Consider the following 21,392-nt stretch of genomic DNA (forward strand, 5'->3'; position numbering starts at 1 on the left):
ATTTTATATTACAAAGAAAAACTCAATCGATGTGTGTCACACTGCGTCCACTTTTGTCTCATTGTTTTAGCTCCTCACCAACTTAGATCGTGGCCGCGTGCGGTGCTGAAAGAGGGAAACGGCACAAGGATTCGAATAAATAAATATATATTTAGTAACGATTGGGGCGTAGAACATATGAAACGAACAGCTTTTCACTCCATAACGTCTCGTTTGACTCTCTTTTATACGAACGCGGCGTTGCATGTGCCTGTAGTTGCGTCATCACAGCGCTGGCAGGCGACATGCGCTCGCGAAGAGGGTGATTTCGAGACTTCAGGTGAAAACAAAACATTCGGTGGGAAGCAACAGCAGCAAAAGGAGGAACAACAATGGAATTCAAATGCACTCGGTAAGACTCAAGAGGTGCCGAAGCGGCGCAACATTACAGTTTTGTGTAACACCACGAAAGCAGTTTATATTCACCCCACAAATCACATTGCCTCGTGGTATTGGTTTATTACCGACTTTCACAAGTGGTTCGTCGGATTTGTCTTTTTATTTGTTGGAACACAAGTTATTGCCCGTTACCGCGTGGCCAAGCTGCAAACCGTCATTCAAGCACAACTGGGTGAGAACCTACTGGACCAGCGCACTCGTGATTTGTTAACAGATATTGAAGTGTTACGTCAAAAGGATCCCATTCGCCTTGAGCAGGAGGCTAACATTTACCACGAGCAATTCTGGAAGCGCCGTGCGCTCGCTGTTGCGGAGTCACGCAACGAAGTTCGCCGTGTTGAGCTTCAGCGTGGGATTCTACAGGGACAGGCGCGCGGAACCGACATGACAGAATGGTTGGGAGCAAAAGCAAAGGATGATGAGGAGCGTAAGGTTGCGCAGCGCACGCAAGACTATATTCAGGGATTTCACCAGCATCTCAAGTCAAAGCGACTTATTTAATGGTTCGTATGATTTTCCTATTTAACCGCGAACTCGCGGGACGAATTGATGTAATGGAAGTTTGTGGACCCAGATTTACTGTCCATTTATCGTAAACTTTTTTCTGTTCGATACTTATCGCGCCGTCAAACAAACAGACACATACGCATTCACGTACATTTCACCCATGTTGGTGGAGTTTCTGAGGGTTATGGCGTACCGTAGGATTCGAAAACCTGCGCGTAGGGCACACCTCCACTTCCAGGAAGGAGTACGGGGTATGATAAACTTAGGTACCTCAGTTGTTGTGGTTGGGTGGGTATGAAGTTACATTTATCAATGCAGTCACTAGTTGCCACTGGTTATGTTCTAGTTGTGGCTCTCTTATATATATTTTCTCCGATCTTAATCCATGTTACCGTGATTGTTGCAGCTACCTGCTTGGTCGGCGAAAGATGGAAAATACTGGTGGCTCCTCATGCAACATGTCGCGATTTTTTTCACGACAAACACATATATGCATACATGCATGTACCCGTCTGCAGTGGGTACTGCAACTGAATGATGCGTAGCCCTCGGTATCTTCCCCTCCAACATGATGTGTTGTCATTATTTGTCTCATAGCTTCTTGTTGTTTGTTTTTCATCTATCTTCTACCTCCTAATGTTTGTGTTCCTTATTATTTATCACATTGTCTCCATAGAGCCACACTCTAGGACTTATGCACACACTGCTGGTTACCACAAACATTTTTGCCTTGTGTATGCTCTCTGTATTTTGTTCTGTTGTGTTATTCGTCTTGTGGACTAGTGCCACATCTCGTACCGTCAACTCCCTTCCGCAAGAACTGTTGCTTGGGTTGGGAAATGTGGACGATATATTGACGGCCATCACGCTCAAAGACTCACTGAGGAACATGAATATGGCAAACATCATCTGTTTTGCTCTGCTGATACTTTTGGTTATATTGTTAAGCCTCGTGGAAGGCGTACTGATCCGTATGAAGTCAGATCTTGAAGAGTGCGCCAAGCTGCCACCAGTAACGCTGGTGCAACACATGAACAATAGCTATAGAGCTGGTTTGGAAAATAGTGGATTGGCTTATAGGGAAGATGCCAAAGGTTGAAACTTCAATTTCCCGTTTTGTTGTTGTTGTTGTTGCTTCCGTACAAACACGGACGGAGCGAGCGTTGTGGTTTGTGCGAAGGAAGAAAACTTGATAATCATGTACAGGAGGGCAGCGAGATGATTAAGCAGGGTTCACAACCCGCAGAACTTGCCTCAAAGTCACAAATTGGAGGAGGGCTATCGGAGACCTTCATGTGTATGTGCAGCGGGACAATCTCTGGGACTACGCTGAGGGGAGGAAGTGCCACTTTTTTGCCGTTATTGTTGTCGCACCTGAAATGCAATTTATAACTCATTCAATTTGTTTCATAGGCGTACGCAGATGGATGATCACAAACATATTTATGCACTTGTACATTACATGAGAGGGAATGATAAATAGCACTGAGATTTAACTTTGCAGTACACAACGCAGCTAGGCAGAGAATTTTTTCGTACATGTGCGTCTGCGGGTGTGTGCAATCTTCCTTTAACCACATCAGCCAGTAAAGAACTAAAGTGAATGATGGGTTTCATTTTCATATTCCCGCTTTTTTTGTGTGTATGTTTTCGCGGGTGAAGCTGGTGGCAACACCTGTATACGGAAAAGTGTGAAAGAAAAGAAAAAAAAAGAATACTGTAGGTAAGGCAGTATCGAGGGCGATACAGCAAGCGGGGTCACTTGCGATTAATAGGGAGGGGGACAAATGTTCTCCGCCTCTTGGGGAGGAATTGCGAGGCCGACTGCGCTACTGCGACGGCGTTTTATTCCCCCGTGGGAGCGCGATGGAAAAGCTGCTGATGATTTCTTCGCTGGCTTGATGCAGAGTAGCAATCCAGTGATTACGAAAAAGAAAATGCAATCCCGCCATGAAGAAATGGAGAGGCAAGCTCTCACCGAGGAGTTATCCCCTTCTGATATGCTTCGAATAGAAGAGCTACATTTGCGGAACGAAGCTGTTTTGCGTGAGCGCCGTGACTTCGTTCCATACGGCGCAAAACCTGTGATTTACTTCGACAATAATAAAATGGCTGCCATCGGAGACTATGCATCACGACTGAAAACGCATGCCGCGCCATCGAGCGGTGGCGGTTACTCAGATGATGTGCTGGACATGCTCAAAGCGGACTTGCATCAAAAGATTCCATACAAATTTGAGTCTTCTGTGGAGCGCCGCGGAAATGAACTCCGCTGGCCGTTGCATGGGACGGCAGGGATTGTTCTCGATGTTGACGGGGTCGTGTATCGCATGCGAAAGATTATTGAGGGATCTGATGTGGCCATTCGCAAGTTAATGGAGTTGAAGATTCCCTTGTTATTTATGACAAACGGTGGTGGAGTCTCCGAGGAAAAGAAGGCAGAAGAATATTCGCGGCTGTTGGGTTGTACAATTGACGCGTCTCAAGTCTTACTCGCTCACACCCCGATGAAACTATTGGCTCAAATGTACAAAGGGCAGAAAGTGCTGATTGTTGGTTCCCTAGAGAGTGCCAACGTGGCTAAGGCGTACGGTTTTGATGGGGCTATATCAATACAGCGATTTCAGGCGGAGCATCCGGAGCTGGTTCCCTTCAGGAGATGGGGATCACTTGAGAAAGTCTCAGATGTTAACGTTCCATTTCCAGAGATTGCCGCTGTATTTGTACTTCGTGAACCGGAGGACGCGTTTTGTGATATCCAAACGATCATTGATGTGTTGCTTTCGCCGCGCGGTAAAGTGGGTAAGTACGTGTCAAGTACCCAGAGCATTCCCCTTTACTATGCCAGTGATGACTTTCTGTGGGCGGCCGAGGCGGAACTTCCTCGACTTGGCAACGGAGCATTCCGTGAAATGCTTCATGCAGTGTTTTACAGCCTCACTGGTCAGAACCTTCACGTGACAACTTATGGCAAGCCACGCGCCATTGCCTATGCCTTTGCTGAGCGCAGGATGAAGGAGGTTACCTCGCGTCTAGGTTGGAACCCGGAAGATATGCGTGCAATTTTCATGGTTGGTGACAATGTTGACACGGATATAATGGGTGCCAATGCAAGAGGGGGGAAATGGACGTCCGTGCACGTTCTCTCAGGTGTAGGTGTGACGCCCGTAGTGTATCGCACGAAATCGGAGAATGATACAGAATTCGAATGGATGGAAAAGAATGGAGATAAGACGCCACACTACGTTGCTCCCACATTGGACCACTTTGCACGGGAGTTGTTGGCCTTCCCGGAGAACGCAATGCTTCAGAACAAAAAGAAATACTATGGCATGCCTAACCCTGTCGATCTCCATGAAGATTATGGCTTCAGTTAACGTGTAAAGGTGTCCTGTCACCTATGTTGCCTTGTGACTTATTTGTAGTCAAGGAAACATGCCCTATTTTTTGTTTTTTTTGCGTACGTTTACACTCGGAATCAGGTTTCACAGTGGAAGCAATATTACAGGTGCGTGTGCGGTTTACGCTTTGAGTGTAATAATATTATTATTTTTTTCCGGGTCACAAAAACACGGTGGAGAGAGTTGATCCGCCCCGCAGCAAAGTTACTCGGCGGAGAAATGCTCACAAACAAATAAGGTATGCACTTGGAATATTTATTCCCCCTTGTCATCCCTTCCACCTTTGTTTCATTAATATTGTTGCTTCGACGTTACGTGTAAGAGGAGAAGCGACATGTGCAATTATATATTCAGACATGATGATCCAAGTTTGTTTCTGCTGTTGTTGAAGTTACCACACGAGGAAAGGAAGAAGGTATAGGTTTCTACTGCAAATTTCATTTCGATGACCGACACGCAAAAGGCAGGCGCGGCGCTCCTTCAGAACCCGCAGTTCATGGAGATTTTTCAGCGGGCGATGGGTGGTGAAGAAAATATTAAAAATATTCCACCTGAGGGGGATCCACAACGAGAGAAGTGGTTGGCGGACTTACAGAAAAAGATCCAGGAAGAGAGTATGAAATCAGCCAAGGCCAAGTTAGAAGAGATTCATAGTGATGAAAATGGACAGTGGATGTACATTCTTCCGGAACCCGGATTCTGCGTTAAGTGCAAGGTGGCGGGAGGAGGAAAGGTGTTTGTGAATGTGTGCAAACACGAGCGTATCGCCGAACCCATACCTATCGACGACGATAATGAAGCGGAGGTTAAATTTCGTATTCCCTTAAGTTGTGGTCAAGCGCGTGCTGAGTCTGACAAAAGCGGCAAGCCATGTAAGGTGTACGACGTCATTGTGAATCCTTCGACAATCCATAGATGCACTCAAGATCACGATTTTCGGTGCTTCGTCATTTCGCTCTGTATCCACTGGATTCAGCAAAAATCAGAGCCAACACTAAACCTGCAGGAGTATAGAAACATGTCTTTTAGAGTTAAGGGAACACTGGAGCCGCAGAGAATTCGACTTTCCACAACCCCGAAGGTGGCCAATGCTTTGGGAGATGAGATTCGTCTCCCAGCAAATGCTACCGCAGCTTCCCCAGTGACAAATGTTGGCGGCCGTAGTGGGACAGGGAAACTTGTGCAAGAAATAACAGATGCACCCGCACCCGCAGCCGCACCCGCGCCTCCCCCTACTGTAAACTCACCGTCACCACCGGAGGAACCAAAACCCTCCGTTATGAGACTTGAAAGTGAGGGCATCTACGACTGGTCTACTCATTCCAAACCAACTATTAACCCGTATTTTCGCGAGACCGTGCCAGCCGCTTACCTTGTGGAACTGCACATACCAACCGTGACAACAATAGCAGAGGTAGACGTTCGCGTATCGCCCAAGCGCATAGAATTACTCTATGTTGATTGCGAAGACGGTGTTCCCTTTCTCACAGTCCCGCTTGGTTATCCGATTGACGAGGAGTTGCAGGATGCCAAATTTGTACGGAAAACACGCACACTAAAGCTAAAGCTGCGCGTGAAACTTCCTGATGAGACATCAGACCTTGGCACCAAACCCGACGTCGATGCGGCTTTGCTTGAGGAGGAGGAGCAGCGTATAGAACGGGAGCGAAGAGAGAAGGAACTACTTGAACACAAACAAAAGATGGAGCGGCTCCGGGAAGAGGAGGAGAAGGTCATGCAGGAGCGAAAGAGCTATGTGGAAAATCTCGCTGCCGTTCAACAGGGCGAAATCCCGCCTGCACTCAAGGAGGAAATGGATAAGTTACCCCCAGGGCAGCTAACTGTCATGCTTCACCGTTTAGAGTCGAAGACGCGCAAAGGTGATTCTATCGATGCAATGCTGGAAAATTTTCCTGACTCGATTGTTGGATCTATATGTCGTTATATCCGCGGAAAACTTGGGCTTGAACAGAGGGTGACAGGTAATGGATGTGGTAGGGAAGCACAGGTACATCAAAAGACCGTACCGCAGCCTTCACCAGCAACATGCGATGGAACAACTGGCTCTTCTGCTGCCAAAGCAGCCACAACTGGTGAGTTGACCGCAACGTCAGCGAGTCGCATTGAATACAACTTTGCGAAGAAGTCGGAGAAGTTGTTTGGGGTTGCTTTTCACAATCGCTATTTGTTTGCTCTGGATTAGAGGCGTTGTAGGTAGCAAACCATCAGAGTGGAAAACTTCATGCTGAGGGGAACCGTTTTACGTTACGGTGTCCATTGTGCTAACGCTACTGCTCTTGTCATTATTAGCACCGTTATCAACTGGTCACATCTTCCTCACTCTTCTGCGGTCGCCTCCTTTACTTATTCTTGTTTGTTTTTTTCGTGTGTGTGCGTGTGCAAATTCTTCCCCGCATGTGACCCATCCATTCCACGTCCGGCAAGAAGTACGCGACGGATATGTCTCCTGCCAACTCGTTTGAACTCGAATTTGGAGCTTGAAATCCCCGCTTTCCTCGTCCGAAATGACATGCACTACGTGTGGACTATGCGTTTTCCCTCCCCCTGTGTGTGGGGGATCAACGCGGTGATGTACAGAACCAATACGAGAGACGCGACAAGGAACATATACACGTATAAATATATATATATTAATTATTATTATTTACATTAATTTCCCTCACTACAATTGATCCAATCCATTATTTGCTTAATAAACGAACACTTTATGCTTATCATTATTCTTTCTAGTGAAAGAACTCCTTTCTCCGTACCACAATTTGTGGCCTATTATACGTCGAGTGCAAGTAGAAATTACCCTGATACACGAGGGAAGAGGTGTAAGAAGTGGGGAAGGCACTCACTAAGGGGTTTAAGCGCTACATTTGCTCTAGATAGGCGTACACATCATCAAGCTATGTTATGTCGTACGTTTGTCAGACGTGTGCACCTTTTTACCGCACTAGTGCCCACCAATGTTGTGCAACTTCCACATGTTCTCAAAGACGCCCAACTTGACGCTGCAAAAAAGGCGGCCATCGATGCTTCACCCTTTTTGGGGGTTGCTCCGCTTGTTCCCGCCTTGGATCTACTGTCGGACCTGTCTAATTTTCATCAAAAGCGCGACGCACGTAACCTTTTAGACGAGTGTATTACTCAATGTCGAGCCGAGTTGTACAAGCCTACTGTTAGCGACCCTTTTCATCGTCTGCAGCTACACGAGGCAATAATGGCTGCTGGTTTCTACTTAAGTACTGCTGGCAGTACCGCCTTGAAGGGAGAAGCCACACGGTTTGTCCTACATCATTATAACTTTGATGTACGTCGTGACACCATCATCACACGAACTGTACATAACACACTTCTTGAGGTTCGCACGTCGACACCGGAGTCCGACAGACTTCTCAGTGATCTCTTGTTGCTTGAGCGGCGTTTATTCGGGACCTGCCGCTTCGCTCCGACGTCGGGTCGCCGCTGGTTTGCATTGGGTCTCCCACTGGAGGACATAAAAACCGAGGAGGATTTGAAACGTGTGCTCGACATCCCGGCGGTGAAGGAGAAGGGGCACTTTGAGTTGGTTGTGGAGGACACAGAAAAGATGTGGAAGAAACTAATTGTTCGGCCCATGCCGGAGGAAACACACAGCCTCATTGAACAGGGAGAATTTGTGGTGAGTCACACCGAAAAAGATCTGCGGTTTGAGTGCCGGGTGCAGAAGCCACCGGAGCCGATTGACTTTTGGGATAAGCTTAAGGACACGTTGTTGCGCTATTGGGTGATTTGGTTCTCCATTTGGGTTACGTTCTTCATGGTAGACGAAGAGATCATTACGATTACGGCGCTTATATTTCTCAAGTGGCGTCAAACCAAAATCCTTGAGGAGGAGGCGGAGAAAACAGGAGGTAAGATATACATTGCGGCGTCGACAGGACGTGCACTGAACAAGTGACAGAGATGCGTGCTCATGTTTCTTGTAGAGGGCACTTTGTTTCGAGTATCAATTTCTTTTGGTGGTTTTGCGTTACATTTTTTTTTGTCGCCTGTTAGTTTGTTTGTGTATGCGGCTATTCGCTGTTTCGTTTTACTTCAGAAGGGTACTGTACTGACGCATTTGGCAAATTCATTTGCAATATTATTATTATTTTTTTTAAAGGAGAAAAGAAGGGAAGGTGCGAGGAGCTGGTGGCCCAGAACACTAGTTGAATCTCCCACTCCTTGTTTGTTTCTTTTCTCCTTCGGATTTCTTCTTCCTTCAAGCGCACTCGCTGAACGTGTTTTTCATCGCGGGACTTTCATGGTTTTTTCCCCTGCCCTACTGGGACGATTCATCCAACGCGCTCGGTATGTTCTTCCTCCCTTTTCACGTTGTTTGGTGGATTCAGCTATCCGTTTGCATCTCTTTTAACTCTTTTCTTTCGTTTTCTAAGGGTTGGGACAAAACGTTAAGACTGATAGGTCAAGGAAGGGTGGGGTTGGGTAACAGGAACTAAATCAAGAGGGAAAGGGGGGGAAGGAGGAAGGTTAACTAAGGACGAAAATGGTGGGAAAAAGGGGTCGTCGCCAGTCACCCGTTGTCCCTTTGCCGGTTGGTCTTCTTTCAGGTAGCACAGTGGTAGGCTGTTTCCGTGCCTGGTCAAGGAAAGAACTCCTCGTGCTTCTTCTTTCAGCATCATTCACATTGTTTTTTGCGTTTTCAGCAGTGCGATGGCTCACCACGACTGTTCGCACAGATCTTCAGGCAATCCTTGTTGAAGCGGACCCCACCTTTGTGGAGCTCCCCTTCGACCCTCCCACGGGAAAGTTCTACAAATTATGGCGGTACCGTGATAACAAAACTGATTCATTTCGAAAGCTCCAACCTCAGGCATTTCCCAATGTCCCTGTCATCTATATTCATGGGAACGCTGGTTGTTATCAAGATATGCGTTTCTTCGGAAGGGTCGTTGGAGAGTCCGTCGTTAGGTTGCGGCGTTACAACGCCATTCACTACGGTGAGAGGGTGAGGAACAAGATATTTCAGTTGTACAAGAATGAGGGTTCGGAGTTACCCAGAGCCGGCATACAGATCCCCAAAGATATTCAGAGAAGGGCGGAAAATATGGTGGTTGCTGATACACCAATGTTGGGTGTGGAGTTATTTGCGCCAGACTTTCTTGAAGAATCCAATGCACACAGTGCTATCGTTATGGCGAGGGAAGCGATGTACCTGAATCATAGCGTTCATGAACTATTCCGAAGGTTCCTAGATCATTACCACGATGTTCTCAAGCAGCCACCAGGTGACCTTCGGCACGCCGCAGGAGGAAATCGTTCCGAGATACCCGTTGCTGCTTCTGTGGAAAACGAGTACGTTGACAGTGCGTGTGGAACATGGAGTGAGTACTCACCTGATCCTTCAGCCTGTTCAACCTTGAAAAAGGAGGTTGCCATGTTTTCTTCTACTGAACGCATACGACAAGAAGTTCAACGGGTGGAACGTGAGGGGATATGGCTGTGGACAGAGTCGATTGGCGGTGTTCTAGGCGTATTTGCCGCCTTGCTTGCACCTGAGCTGTACGCTGGCTTGGTTATGGCGGGCCCACCTCTACGCTATTCGCCTCTGCTATTCGATTTACCAGCTGTCTACTTCCAGAAAACCATACAGGACGCTGTAACTGTGCCATACGCAAATATAAGTAACACGCAGCGTAACTGGTCAAAAATACTTGCGGGGTCCAGCACCTACGAGCTCTTGAAAAATCTGAATAGTGTCCCACATGCGGACATTGCGGGGCGGTTGGAGCGTGTCAGTCTAGTCAGTGTTCACGGTGGAGCCCTCGAAGATATTGTTCCACCGCGAAGTTCTCATATTATGCGCACTGTCAGTCGACGTTCGACGTCACCTGAGCATCGACCGCTGTTGGCAACGAAACCGCCGTATGCAGGTCGTAGAGATGTATGCACAGAAGAATTGCGGGGATGTGGTATCTCCCTCAGCCACCGCGGTCTCGTGTACGCGGTTCAGTTGCTGGATTCTGCAGGGTATTATACCGTTGTGGCATCCCTGACCGGCGAGGCAGGTAGACTTGTTGGTGTGGAGTCGACCCTTCCGGTGGGAAGGGAGCGAATGTTCCCAATGGTTCTTGAAACGCTGAGCCGAAACTCAGATGCCTACCGTGCGGAGAAGTTTCGCTTCACTACTGCCCTTCACTACGATTCTGAAAATGACAAGTACCACATGACTGACGGAAGGCACTTTATGAATGGTCTGACAAGGCTCTGTGCAGACGGACAGAGCACACTCAACCTACAAGATCTACCCGTCAGTGAAGATGAAGACACTGAGTCCTGGAGCCCATTACATATTTTTGTTGGGGCAACAACATACGAAGCGGAGGAAGTAATTCTCCCGGAGTTGACTTTAGTTGCTGATGAAGAAAATGAGGAGCCTTTATCTCAATCTAATTTACAAGTGCGGCTGGCTGCTAAGCTGCATCTTCCTTACCGGCGCAAGGATAGTAACGTTACTGAGGGTACGGTTCTCCGCACCGCGTTGAGTTTCCAGGTTCTACGGAGGCGTAGAGAGCAATCGTCACTGCGGCTTCGTCCACGATTTTGTTTCTTTGTTCGGAATGAAAAGGTAAATGTGAGCCACTTTGCCCTTGTGCAGCACGACGTTATTGACCCATTGCGCGAGTTGTCTTCACCGGAGGTTCACGACGCCACACTCTATTCGCAGTTGAGTGGAAACATCTCCGTGGAGAAGTACGGGAGATTCTCCCTTATTCGTAATATGCGCGTTTCCCAAATGGAAACTAGTTTATCTCTGTACGTGAAAAACAGAACAGTTTACCCCGTCACCATATGTGGATCTTTGCGTTCCCTTCGTGTGACGTTTAGGGGAGGTGAGAAAGTTGCGTTAGATGAACCGGAGGCCCAGAATCAGTACTTTTTCGGCCCGTATGGGGAAAATGTTAGTTCATTTACATACAGTTGGCGCCCTTTTCACACGACGCCCTTCAACGTAACCAATGTTTATGTGGTCTACGTGCTGACACCTGACATACAGCCAAAGATGGATTTCGAAGACACGAAGATGCACCAGTCCCCTGAGTGGATCAAGCCCAGTTATTGGCTGTGGCGCCTTAACTACGACAGCTTGCGGTGGATGGCAATTGGCACAACATATTCTGTCGCCATACAGCTTATTAGTTGCTATGTGCTTTTCTTCTTCGTTATAATAGTTGTCTTCCACGTGCCCCGCCTCGCGCGAGGCGGGGGTGAACCTGAGAAGGGAGTTCGAGGATTTTTCGAAGTATCGCCGACCATTCTTGCCATAGCCGTTGGCCTGGGGATCGAGCTCGCAAGCCTTCATGTGGTAAGACAAACACTGTCTGTGTGCCTCGACGAGGAGCCACCACGGGTGTCGGGTGGCAATATCACAGACATGATGAGTCTTTCGGAAGCACTCACGCTGGTATTCTTGTGTGCGCTGCCACCACGGCTGGACACGTGCAGGCACTCCTGGATTCGCATGGTGGCGGCCGTTCCAGCGGACGTAACACTAGAGCACATGGTACATTTGGTGTTTAGTTACTGTTTAACGGTCCTATCGGTGTCGTTGATGCAAGTTCAGTATTATTTGTTGTGGCCTCTATTCAAGGTGATCCGACCCTTGTTGATTAGGCGGCCGTCAGGCAGGTTGGCGGTGTGGCCCTTTGCATTCTTGTGGTTGGCTCCTATGGTGCTGCACAGCACCGTCTACTGGATGCACGTGTATGTCACCACAAACATATCTTGCATTTTCGCGCTTGCTTCTCTCTGGTGCATTCCTGAGGAAATGTTTACCAATACAGGACGAAGGTACCAACAGTTGTGTCTGCTTGTTATATTCCCGATTCAGTTGGCGACTCACTTTGAAGGAAGTGGACTTCTAATACGAAACTACTTTATGTTGCCAACGGAAACTCTAACAGACTCAGAGAGATTTGAAAGTTTGCCTGAACAAATTATTGCTCTTACCGTGGCTCAGGGCTGCTTAGCTGTTGTCTACGGAACGGTGTACCTTGCACTCCTTCATCAAGACGGCATCACAGATCGTGGCAGCGCCAAGAAGATGCAATATGTGGGTGGGACGAACTGTAGCGGCGGTGAGGGGAGACGGGAAGGTAAGAAAAGAAAGCAGAGAGAAAGGTTAGAATCGCAGGAGGTATTGGGAGAGAGGACGATTGAGCGCTTAGAATACAGTATGGGAGATTTGGGCAGGCGGTACCCGAAGTTGAAACTACTAACAAAAGTGGGATCATTTACCTTTATGTTTGTCGCCTGTTGGATGGGTGTAGTTGCGTTGCGGCGTCCACTTGAGGGAACGGTCTTTTTGTTTGGCTTATCCGTAGTGGCTGCACGCGTTGCATTCGCACTGCTGAGTTTCTGGTAGACACAGAGACTGCACGCAGGTAGCTACTCACTATAGAAAGTGAAGAGAGACACCACACGCTAACTTGAACCTACCTGGAGGAACCAGCCGGTGGTGTACCTTGAGCGTGTGGGTATTACAGTGCATTCTCCCCCTAATTTTCGTTTTTCTTTTTTAAAAAAAATTTTCTCCCCTGTTTGCACGGTACTGCGGTGAGCAGTTGTGTGCGTTCTGTGGCACCAATAGTGTGCAGACACATCATTTGGATGTGTTGTGTATTTTTCATCTCGGTTAAGTTGGCGGATGCTGATTTCCCTGCCCGTGTGTTGTCACGGGTGGGTCCACGCAGGCAGACAAGAGGAGGAAGAGACGCCTCGTCAGTTTGCCATGGAAGCTATAATCTTAACCCATGTACCTTGTCGGTGCGCTGTGCATTGCTAAGGTGGAGAAATATTATAAGATCTACCCAATTTGTTGCATCAACCCGTTTTTACGTTAGCTGATGAGTTCGTGGTGGCACATCACTGTGCGAGGGGTTCTTTAAAAGAGTCATCACCTTTGATTTTTTTTTGTTTTCCGCGGTTTCGTTCAACTAACTCTCACTGTCCTGTGTTCACGACCCATTTAACCATTTCAACTGGTTCGTCCATCCATAGATGGACGATCTCTCACTTTTTTCCACCTCAACTTCCCCCCCCTCGATACAAAAATTCTTGAACGAAAGGTGTGGGTTTTGCCGGACAATCTGCAGCTCTTCCAAAATACTTACCTCTTTCTTTTTTTGTTTTTCTTGTTCTTGGCACCGCTATTAATGAATTGTAGCGTACAAATGCCACCCCCACAAGATGAGTGGCCGATTATGGAGAGTGGCACCCGGACCGGTTGGCTGTTTAATTATCACCCAACAAGTGTTGCAGCACCGGAGTCCGCTTTTGATCGGCATGGTGGCTCAGGCGTACGCGCTGCGCTGGTTCTTCTATTCACAGATCACGAGCGTGAAGTATTTCAGGTAAATTTGTTTTACAATCCCTACATATTTGTCTCCGCAGTTGAGGGTCACGAGCATGAGGTAGAGCTCGGCATGATGTCGCTGTTTGGACCGCAATTGATCTGTCATATCGAAATTGTGGAGAAAGAAGACCTTGACCTCATTAACCATTTGAGCGGCCGCAAGCGCCTGTACCTAAAGGTTTCCTTCTCTAATGTGCAGGACCTTACTACCGTTCGTGGTCGTTTAGAGAAGATAGTGAAACGAAACGCATCGATGGGCGCAAGCAATACGCTGCTCAACCCACTTGACAGGTCGATCGGGGACGTGATGGCCAAAACATTTGAGGATGACCCTGTTAATAGTACCACCGCATCAGAAAGGTGGTTTGACTGGGTTCACGAAATACGGGAATATGACGTGAAGTACAGCATGCGTGTGGGGATTGACCTTGGTGTTTTTGTGGGATTATGGTATGACGTCAAAGTTCACGAAGGGGAAACGCAGCTGATCCGCTGTGATCTTAATGCATACGCACCGGCTATGCCACGCGTGTGTGCGTTTGATATCGAAACGACAAAAGCACCACTAAAGTTCCCACAACCTGAGGTGGATCAAATTTACATGATTTCGTATGTGCTTGACGGGCGTGGGTATCTGATCGTCAACCGCGAAATTGTGGCCACAGATATTCATCAGTTCGAATACACGCCCAAGCCCGAGTATGAAGGGATATTTGATACCTTTAATGAACCAGATGAAAAGGCATTGCTGCAACGTTTCTACAGTGAGATGCGTCTATACCAGCCAACTGTGTATGTTACGTATAACGGAGACTATTTCGACTTTCCTTTCATCCACGCACGCTCATTATTCCACCATCTAAGCATGCGAGAAGAACTGGGCTTTTCGCAGAACTCTGAGGGGGCGTTTGTAGCTAACAAATTAGTGCATTTGGATTGCTTTTACTGGGTGAAGCGGGACAGCTACCTCCCGCAAGGTAGTCAAGGTCTGAAGGCGGTAACGAAGTACAAACTGGGATATGAGCCAATAGAAGTCGATCCGGAGGATATGTTGCCACTTGCACAAAGCAACCCACAACAGATGGCGTCGTACTCTGTCTCCGACGCCTTGTCAACATGGTTTCTTTACCAAAAGTACGTTCATCCTTTTATTTACTCACTATCCACGATAATTCCCATGGCCCCGGATGACGTGCTTCGGAAGGGCTCTGGTGGTCTTTGCGAGTCGTTGCTCATGGTGCAAGCGTATGCAAATAACGTTATTTTTCCCAACAAGAAGGAGATTAAATTGGAAAGATTTTTCAACGGTCACCTGATTGATAGTGAAACATACATCGGTGGCCGGGTTGAGGCTCTTCGCAGTGGTGTTTACCGCAGTGATATTCCCATACATTTTCAAATGAGTGCTGACATGTATCAAAAGCTCATCGACGATCTCGACGACGCGCTGCGATTCTCATTAGAAGTGGAAAACAGTGTAAAGATGAATGAAGTGACAAATTACGAGGAAATCCGTGATAGCATCAAAGCTAGACTTGAAGTTCTACGTGATCGACCATCTCAGTATGCCACGCCCATCATATACCATCTGGACGTCGGTGCAATGTACCCGAACATTATTCTCACAAATAGGTTGCAACCTTACGCCATTCCGAAGGCTGAGGTGTGCGCGGGATGTTGTTTCAATTCTCCGACGAACGAACACTTCTGCAAAAGGACTATGGCGTGGAAATGGAAGGGTGAATTCCTTACAGCGGGTCGCCATGAGTATCAACGTGTCAAGGCGCAGCTGGAGAACGAGTCTTTTGCGGAATCGGTTATTCAGCAGGCCAACCTATCAGCTGTCCAAAAGAAAACGTACGGCAACCGCAAAGACAATGTTTTGGAGGGAACTGCGTACGAAAAGAAGAGGCGCCCCTTCGCGAAACGACAGAACGATGTCAAGAGCGACTACAGGCACGAGAACAACTTTCAGCGCCAGGAGGCGCGGAATGCACTGCTGCATAAGGAGTTCCAAAAGGATCAAGATGGCTCCGGTAGCGATGAGGATGAGGATGCAGGTGGCCCTAAGGCGTATTACAAATTACAGGAGTCCACAAAGTTTAACATGCTCAAGAAGCGCCTTGCCGAGTACAGCAGGAAGGCTTACGGCAAAATCCACGAATCCCGTGAGATCATGCGGAGCGACGTTGTTTGTCAGCGCGAAAACTCCTTCTACGTGGACACAGTGCGTCTGTTTCGAGACCGCAGATACGAGTACAAAGCGGCCCTCAAAACGTGGAAGAAGAGGTTGGACAATGCCAAAGACACCGAAGAAATCAAGCTTTGCAAAAGTCGTTGTGTGCAAATGGAGTCCCTCCAGCTAGCTCACAAGTGCATTCTGAACTCATTCTATGGCTACGTAATGCGCAAAGGGAGCCGCTGGTACAGCATGGAAATGGCTGGCATTGTCACATACCTCGGTGCCACGCTGATTCAAATGGCGCGTGCGCTAGTACAACAGATTGGAGTCACCCTTGAATTGGATACGGATGGCATTTGGTGCTGCCTTCCGAACACCTTCCCAGAGAACTTTACCTTCACAACAACTAACCCATCGACACCAAAGGTGACTATTTCCTACCCCTGTATTGTGCTCAACAAAATGGTGCATGACGGATATACAAACCATCAGTACCAAACTTGCGTTGGACCCGGTTTGTACGAACGCCGTAGCGAGTGCTCCATATATTTTGAAGTTGATGGGCCCTATCTAGCAATGATGCTCCCAGCGAGTAGGGAGGAGGGGAAAGGTATTAAGAAACGTTACGCCGTGTTTGACCCGGACGGCCGACTTGCTGATTTGAAGGGGTTCGAGCTCAAGCGACGTGGGGAGTTGATGCTTATAAAGGATTTTCAATCGCAGGTGTTTCGTCGCTTCTTGGACGGCACCACCCTGGTTGAATCGTATGCCTCAGCGGCCGTTGCAGCTAACGTCGCACTCGACATGTTGTACTCCAAGGGCGAGGGCTACGACCCAGAGGAGATTCTTGAGAAGCTGTCGGAGAGCAGCAACATGACTCGACGTCTGTCAGAATATCCTGACTCGCAGAAGTCCCTTGCACTGACAACAGCTCGACGTATTGGAGACTTCCTTGGTCCACAGATGGTTAAAGATAAGGGACTTGCTTGCCAATTCGTGATCTCGCGTCTTCCCAGCGGCCGCCCAGTTACTGAGCGGGCGATTCCACTCACTATTTTCCGGGCAGATCCTGCCATTCGCACACACTTCTTACGCAAATGGACGGGTGACAACTCCATATCCGCTAATGTAGACCTTCAACATTTGCTTGACTGGGATTATTACATTGCTCGCTACAACGCATGCGTGCAGAAAATTATAACGATTCCTGCCGCGCTACAGCAGGTCCCCAACCCAGTCCCACGAGTGCCGTACCCGGACTGGCTTCAGAAGCGTGTTCAACAACTGAACTCAAGATTCAAGCAAACGACGCTGACAAATATGTTCGTCAAGGCTAAACCAGGTGACGGTGGTGTGCCTGATGTGGAGGATCTTGTTACGGGCGATGGGGTGGCCCCCTCATCCGGTGGAGAGAAAGATGTGCGTCGTAAGAAGAATGGTTCTGCAGGGGTGGTTAACGGCGATGTTTACTACCTTCAAGAAAGCGAAGGTACTGACTCGGACGTTGCTAGTATCGTTAATGTGTCTGACGATGAGGGATACCGCCTTGTGCGTGAGGCAGAGTTACATGAAATTGAGGATGTTGAAATGCTAAAGTCCAAGTATTTTGCACCGAACAGCAACCACCCTATGGATGCCGCTTTCTTCGCAGATGCACGTGTGGGGGCTTGGTTGAAGCTGCAGAAGCAAGCGTGGACACGTCGCGCTACGTTACGCCGACAAATGATGAAAGAAAGTGAGTTACTCACAGCGGATGGACAGCCAACTAGCAGCCACTTCATTGATGTGAAAACTAAAGCACTATCGACAACCTGGCATATCATGGAAATACGAACGGACAAAGCTGACGACGGTACGGTGGCGGTTATCGCAGCTCTGGATAAAACCCTCTACACCTTCCGGTGCATTGTTCCACGGCGCATTGTTGTTGATGCCGATCATAATGCATTTTTACCCTCCGCGAAACCTGTTACCAATGCGCTTGTTTTACCTCGAAGTCGAAGCTCGACAAACCTGTTGCATGTTGATTTACCTCCGGGTCGAGAGGGCGAAAGAATGCTGAATGGATTACTCACAGGACGAGAGGATGTCCACATGGTTTATGAGGATCACATTACACGAGCTGAGGTGATGATTGAAAAAATCGGGTGCTGTGCGAACGTTTTAGTTGACGATTATCTGCGAAACGCGAGGCAGAGACCATATGCAAGAGGGACTTTTAGCGTAGATGAACTTACGAGTGTCCCCACCGGAAATTACCTCCAAAATTCGTCTAACCGTTTTGTATTTCTTTTTCACGTCGCTTCCGACACCCGCGGCATAATTGGGCTTGTGAACCACTTCGATCATACTGCTTTCGTAGCTATAATTCAACCAGCCTCGGCGCCTGCCCCAACAATAAATTGGAGAACATTGTTCTTTGAGGCAGCACAGTCTCTCAACAGTACTGAGGTTCCGCTGGATGTGACGTGGGAGGTCGTCGCAGATACCGAAAATGCGTGGCGACTCGTCTATCGCTCACTAAATGGAGTGATGGAAGGAGGGGGCTCACCGTTGTTTGCTGTCCTTGAAAGTAGTATCACTACGACGCAACTTATTGAACAACGTTGCCTTCCGTCATCACTCCCATATCTCCGTATCCTTGGTGCAGCGGAGGATGAACGCCTGCTTTCTGATCCATTCCGGTGGACACGGTTACTCGCACGGAGGCTGCTGCAGCGCTATTGTGCATCTCTACTTTGGGTAGAGGAGCGCATCTCATTTAGTCGCCTCTCCCGTATCCCTCTATGCAATCTGATGCAAGACACGAGTGTCCATGCTTGGGATGTGCTCTTCACGAGAGCACTGCATGCTCGTGCCCATGTCTTATGGAACTCGCGTGATGTATCTATCGCCTTCGATTCCATAGAGGAGCGACCGCGGCAGGTTGTCATGCCCGGTGGTTACCTTTCGTGGGGCGTTGAGTTTAGTTTGGCGCGGCTCGATGTGGTCGCCGTGTTGTTCTCACAGTTGATTCAAGAAGGCGATGACCCTAATGCCCATGCTCTGTGCAACCAAGGTGTAACCACACACTTTAACATACTGCGAGATCTCGTCTCGGATTTGTTGGGTCAAGTGCGAACCAACGCTGTAGCAGATGTTCTTCTCGCTAGCTTCTCTCGGTGGATTCGGGACCCCGTTTCATCATGTTACGAGCCGCGGCTGTTAGAGTTGGTGAGTACGCTGGCACACCGTGCACTGACAACTGTCTTATTTAGCCTTGCGAAGCTTGGTGGTCGTACGGTGAAGGTAGATGGTGACTCCATCGTTGTTCTGACTCCGAAGCACACCATTCAAGATACGGTGAGCTTCGCACGATTCATGGTGGATTCCTTAAAGGACCAGCCGATGCTCCTCCTCTTGTCCCTGAAACCGATTCGTTACTGGTGCCCGTTTGTCATTCTTGACAAGCGGGACTACGTATTTTTGTATGTCACGAGCGAAGGATGCAAATCTCTAAAAGAGAAAGATCAGGTGGTGTTAGACGAGATGCTAGTTGAGTACTCCTTCACCATATGGAGTAAGCTGCCAAAAAAGGTTAGGGACATCTTATTGGTTCGAATAGAGGGGACCTTGCGCGCGATAGCGTTGGCGCGGGAGAGCGTGCTTGTCGAGGTTCAAGAGGATCCAACAGTCGTGTTGGCGACAAAAAATGAACAAATTCTTACGAGGATAGTTGGCGTTTACAAGAAGTTGGTTGAAGGAAAACTTCACACCGAACTTATTGAGGAGGTTCACGACCTCACGGAGCGGAAGGATCTCCATGAAAAGGGGCTCCCAGCTGGTGAGACAACTCTAACAGGTGCTGCGGTCGCACTGGAGTACACAAAGGTGGTTTGTCGACTATTGGAACTGTTCCCCAACGACGGGGTTTTGGGAAAGGTACGAAATAACTGTCTGAGGCTGTGTGGGGTGAGTCCCTTCTCTCCACTGGCACAGATTACTGCTGATGCAGACACCGATTGCCACCAGCTGATGTTTCAATGTAGCTTTTGTAATGCAGATGTTCTTCTTGATCTGAGCATTCGGGAGAAACGAATGCGCTGCAATGGATGCAGTGCCCCCATATTCGCCTCCGCCGTCGAGTCTTACCTCGTACGCAAAGTAAACACACTGGTAATGAGCTATACAAAGCAGGACTTTGTTTGTGGTAAGTGTCACGAGGTCACAGCAAACTCTATCAATCAAACATGTTGTGGGCCTCTCGTGGGAAAGGCAAAGCCAATCCACACTCAGCTTCAGGCGCTCAAAAAAGTCGCTGTCATTCAGGGGTTTGCGTGGTTGGAGGAGTGTGTTGAAACAGCGCTTCAATTCAGCTAACCTTCATGATAGAGGGAGCTTTCACAAACTGGCGGTAACACATAGAGATCGTAATCGAAATATAGAACGGGTATTTCTATAGAGAAAAATATTTGAATACAAGATGATACTTGCAGGAGGAAGTGCCAGAGAGCCGCAAATTTTTCTTGTCAACCGGAGCAACGCTTATGGAGAGGAAACACACGCGAATGCTTGTAAAAAGGTGGTCGTGTTTTTGCCGTCCCATAATAGTAGCTACTAGCACTATATCTTTCCCTTCTTCTGATCTTCTTTCTCCCGTGCACGCGCAAGGTAGCGACTTCCGGACACTGCCTCACGGCAGCAGTCAAAAACACGTGGGGTGTGTCTATATGTTGGCGTGAAGGAGAAACTTTCCCATCTATAGCAACCCTCTTTATGCTCACTATCACCGCTCTTCTTCTTCTGCGGCCACGGCATATTATGTTTACTCCCCCACCACTGGCTAGACGTCCGGGCATCTTTCGCTGCCGGGTGTGCAGCAACACGTGGACTTCCTCTCATGTGTGGGTTACGAGGACTACACAGCGCGTGTACCAAGGGGAGTCCTGTGAAGAGTGTGGGACAACGACGAAACCGTACTACATTGGACGCCCGGAGGAAACGATTTTTAATCGTACGCGAACACCTCACCCGGTCAAACCGGGGGCATCGACTAGTAGACACGGAAAGAAGCTACGACATATACGATACGATAAGAGGGTTCAAAGGGGACGGAAATAACAGATGAAGGTGTACCAGGAACAGAAGTACGCCAACAGCCGACGCTTCCTGCAGGACCCCCTCTTGATCGTTGACCTCTGTTGTGCAAAATCAGGAACCAACCCACACGAAGTTGTATTCATCATGCTGAATCCTTATTGAGATGCGTTTTGTCTCCGTGCAAATCTGTCTGTGAAAAAAAAGTTATACATAACCACGAGCGGTCATTCTTTTGAATCCTTCTTCAATGAATGAGACAGTGACCTACGGAAGATAACGGTCCACATATCCGACTTCTCACTTTTGATCTTTCCCTTTTCCCTTTTTGCTTTCTATTGGTCGCCCTAGGAAAGTTAAAGAACATCTCTTTAAATGTCTG

General features: G+C 48.2%; 9 protein-coding genes and 1 pseudogene across 10 annotated transcripts; all 10 read left to right on the top strand.

Moving 5' to 3' along the window:
• Nucleotides 1–177: 177 nt before the first annotated feature.
• Nucleotides 178–939, top strand: TEOVI_000127600 (uncharacterized protein; the record flags this gene model as incomplete). The annotated part of the gene is made up of 1 exon (XM_067224521.1): nt 178–939. One exon carries the CDS (start codon nt 178–180, stop codon nt 937–939), a length of 762 nt encoding a protein of 253 aa, XP_067080622.1.
• Nucleotides 940–1,639: 700 nt separating this feature from the next.
• TEOVI_000127700 (uncharacterized protein) lies at nt 1,640–2,044 on the top strand (the record flags this gene model as incomplete). Its single annotated transcript, XM_067224522.1, has 1 exon — nt 1,640–2,044. One exon carries the CDS (start codon nt 1,640–1,642, stop codon nt 2,042–2,044), a length of 405 nt encoding a protein of 134 aa, XP_067080623.1.
• Nucleotides 2,045–2,732: 688 nt separating this feature from the next.
• Nucleotides 2,733–4,322, top strand: TEOVI_000127800 (HAD hydrolase, TIGR01456 family/HAD hydrolase, family IIA, putative; the record flags this gene model as incomplete). The annotated part of the gene is made up of 1 exon (XM_067224523.1): nt 2,733–4,322. One exon carries the CDS (start codon nt 2,733–2,735, stop codon nt 4,320–4,322), a length of 1,590 nt encoding a protein of 529 aa, XP_067080624.1.
• Nucleotides 4,323–4,791: 469 nt separating this feature from the next.
• Nucleotides 4,792–6,549, top strand: TEOVI_000127900 (pre-RNA processing PIH1/Nop17, putative; the record flags this gene model as incomplete). The annotated part of the gene is made up of 1 exon (XM_067224524.1): nt 4,792–6,549. One exon carries the CDS (start codon nt 4,792–4,794, stop codon nt 6,547–6,549), a length of 1,758 nt encoding a protein of 585 aa, XP_067080625.1.
• Nucleotides 6,550–6,588: 39 nt separating this feature from the next.
• On the top strand, nt 6,589–7,020 carry TEOVI_000128000 (uncharacterized protein; the record flags this gene model as incomplete). Its single annotated transcript, XM_067224525.1, has 1 exon — nt 6,589–7,020. One exon carries the CDS (start codon nt 6,589–6,591, stop codon nt 7,018–7,020), a length of 432 nt encoding a protein of 143 aa, XP_067080626.1.
• A 54-nt stretch (nt 7,021–7,074) lies between these two features.
• On the top strand, nt 7,075–8,295 carry TEOVI_000128100:pseudogene (annotated as a pseudogene). The gene has a single exon. A coding segment is annotated over exon 1 (1,221 nt).
• Nucleotides 8,296–8,310: 15 nt separating this feature from the next.
• TEOVI_000128200 (uncharacterized protein) lies at nt 8,311–8,751 on the top strand (the record flags this gene model as incomplete). The annotated part of the gene is made up of 1 exon (XM_067224526.1): nt 8,311–8,751. One exon carries the CDS (start codon nt 8,311–8,313, stop codon nt 8,749–8,751), a length of 441 nt encoding a protein of 146 aa, XP_067080627.1.
• A 132-nt stretch (nt 8,752–8,883) lies between these two features.
• TEOVI_000128300 (PGAP1-like protein, putative) lies at nt 8,884–12,762 on the top strand (the record flags this gene model as incomplete). The annotated part of the gene is made up of 1 exon (XM_067224527.1): nt 8,884–12,762. One exon carries the CDS (start codon nt 8,884–8,886, stop codon nt 12,760–12,762), a length of 3,879 nt encoding a protein of 1,292 aa, XP_067080628.1.
• A 790-nt stretch (nt 12,763–13,552) lies between these two features.
• On the top strand, nt 13,553–20,293 carry TEOVI_000128400 (DNA polymerase epsilon catalytic subunit, putative; the record flags this gene model as incomplete). Its single annotated transcript, XM_067224528.1, has 1 exon — nt 13,553–20,293. The coding sequence occupies one exon, from the start codon at nt 13,553–13,555 to the stop codon at nt 20,291–20,293; it is 6,741 nt and encodes a 2,246-aa protein (XP_067080629.1).
• A 396-nt stretch (nt 20,294–20,689) lies between these two features.
• TEOVI_000128500 (Zinc-binding domain containing protein, putative) lies at nt 20,690–21,034 on the top strand (the record flags this gene model as incomplete). Its single annotated transcript, XM_067224529.1, has 1 exon — nt 20,690–21,034. The coding sequence occupies one exon, from the start codon at nt 20,690–20,692 to the stop codon at nt 21,032–21,034; it is 345 nt and encodes a 114-aa protein (XP_067080630.1).
• Nucleotides 21,035–21,392: the final 358 nt, after the last annotated feature.

Source organism: Trypanosoma equiperdum (genome assembly GCF_001457755.1).
Source record: "Trypanosoma equiperdum strain OVI genome assembly, contig: ctg_337, whole genome shotgun sequence".
NCBI classification, from domain to species: domain Eukaryota; phylum Euglenozoa; class Kinetoplastea; order Trypanosomatida; family Trypanosomatidae; genus Trypanosoma; species Trypanosoma equiperdum.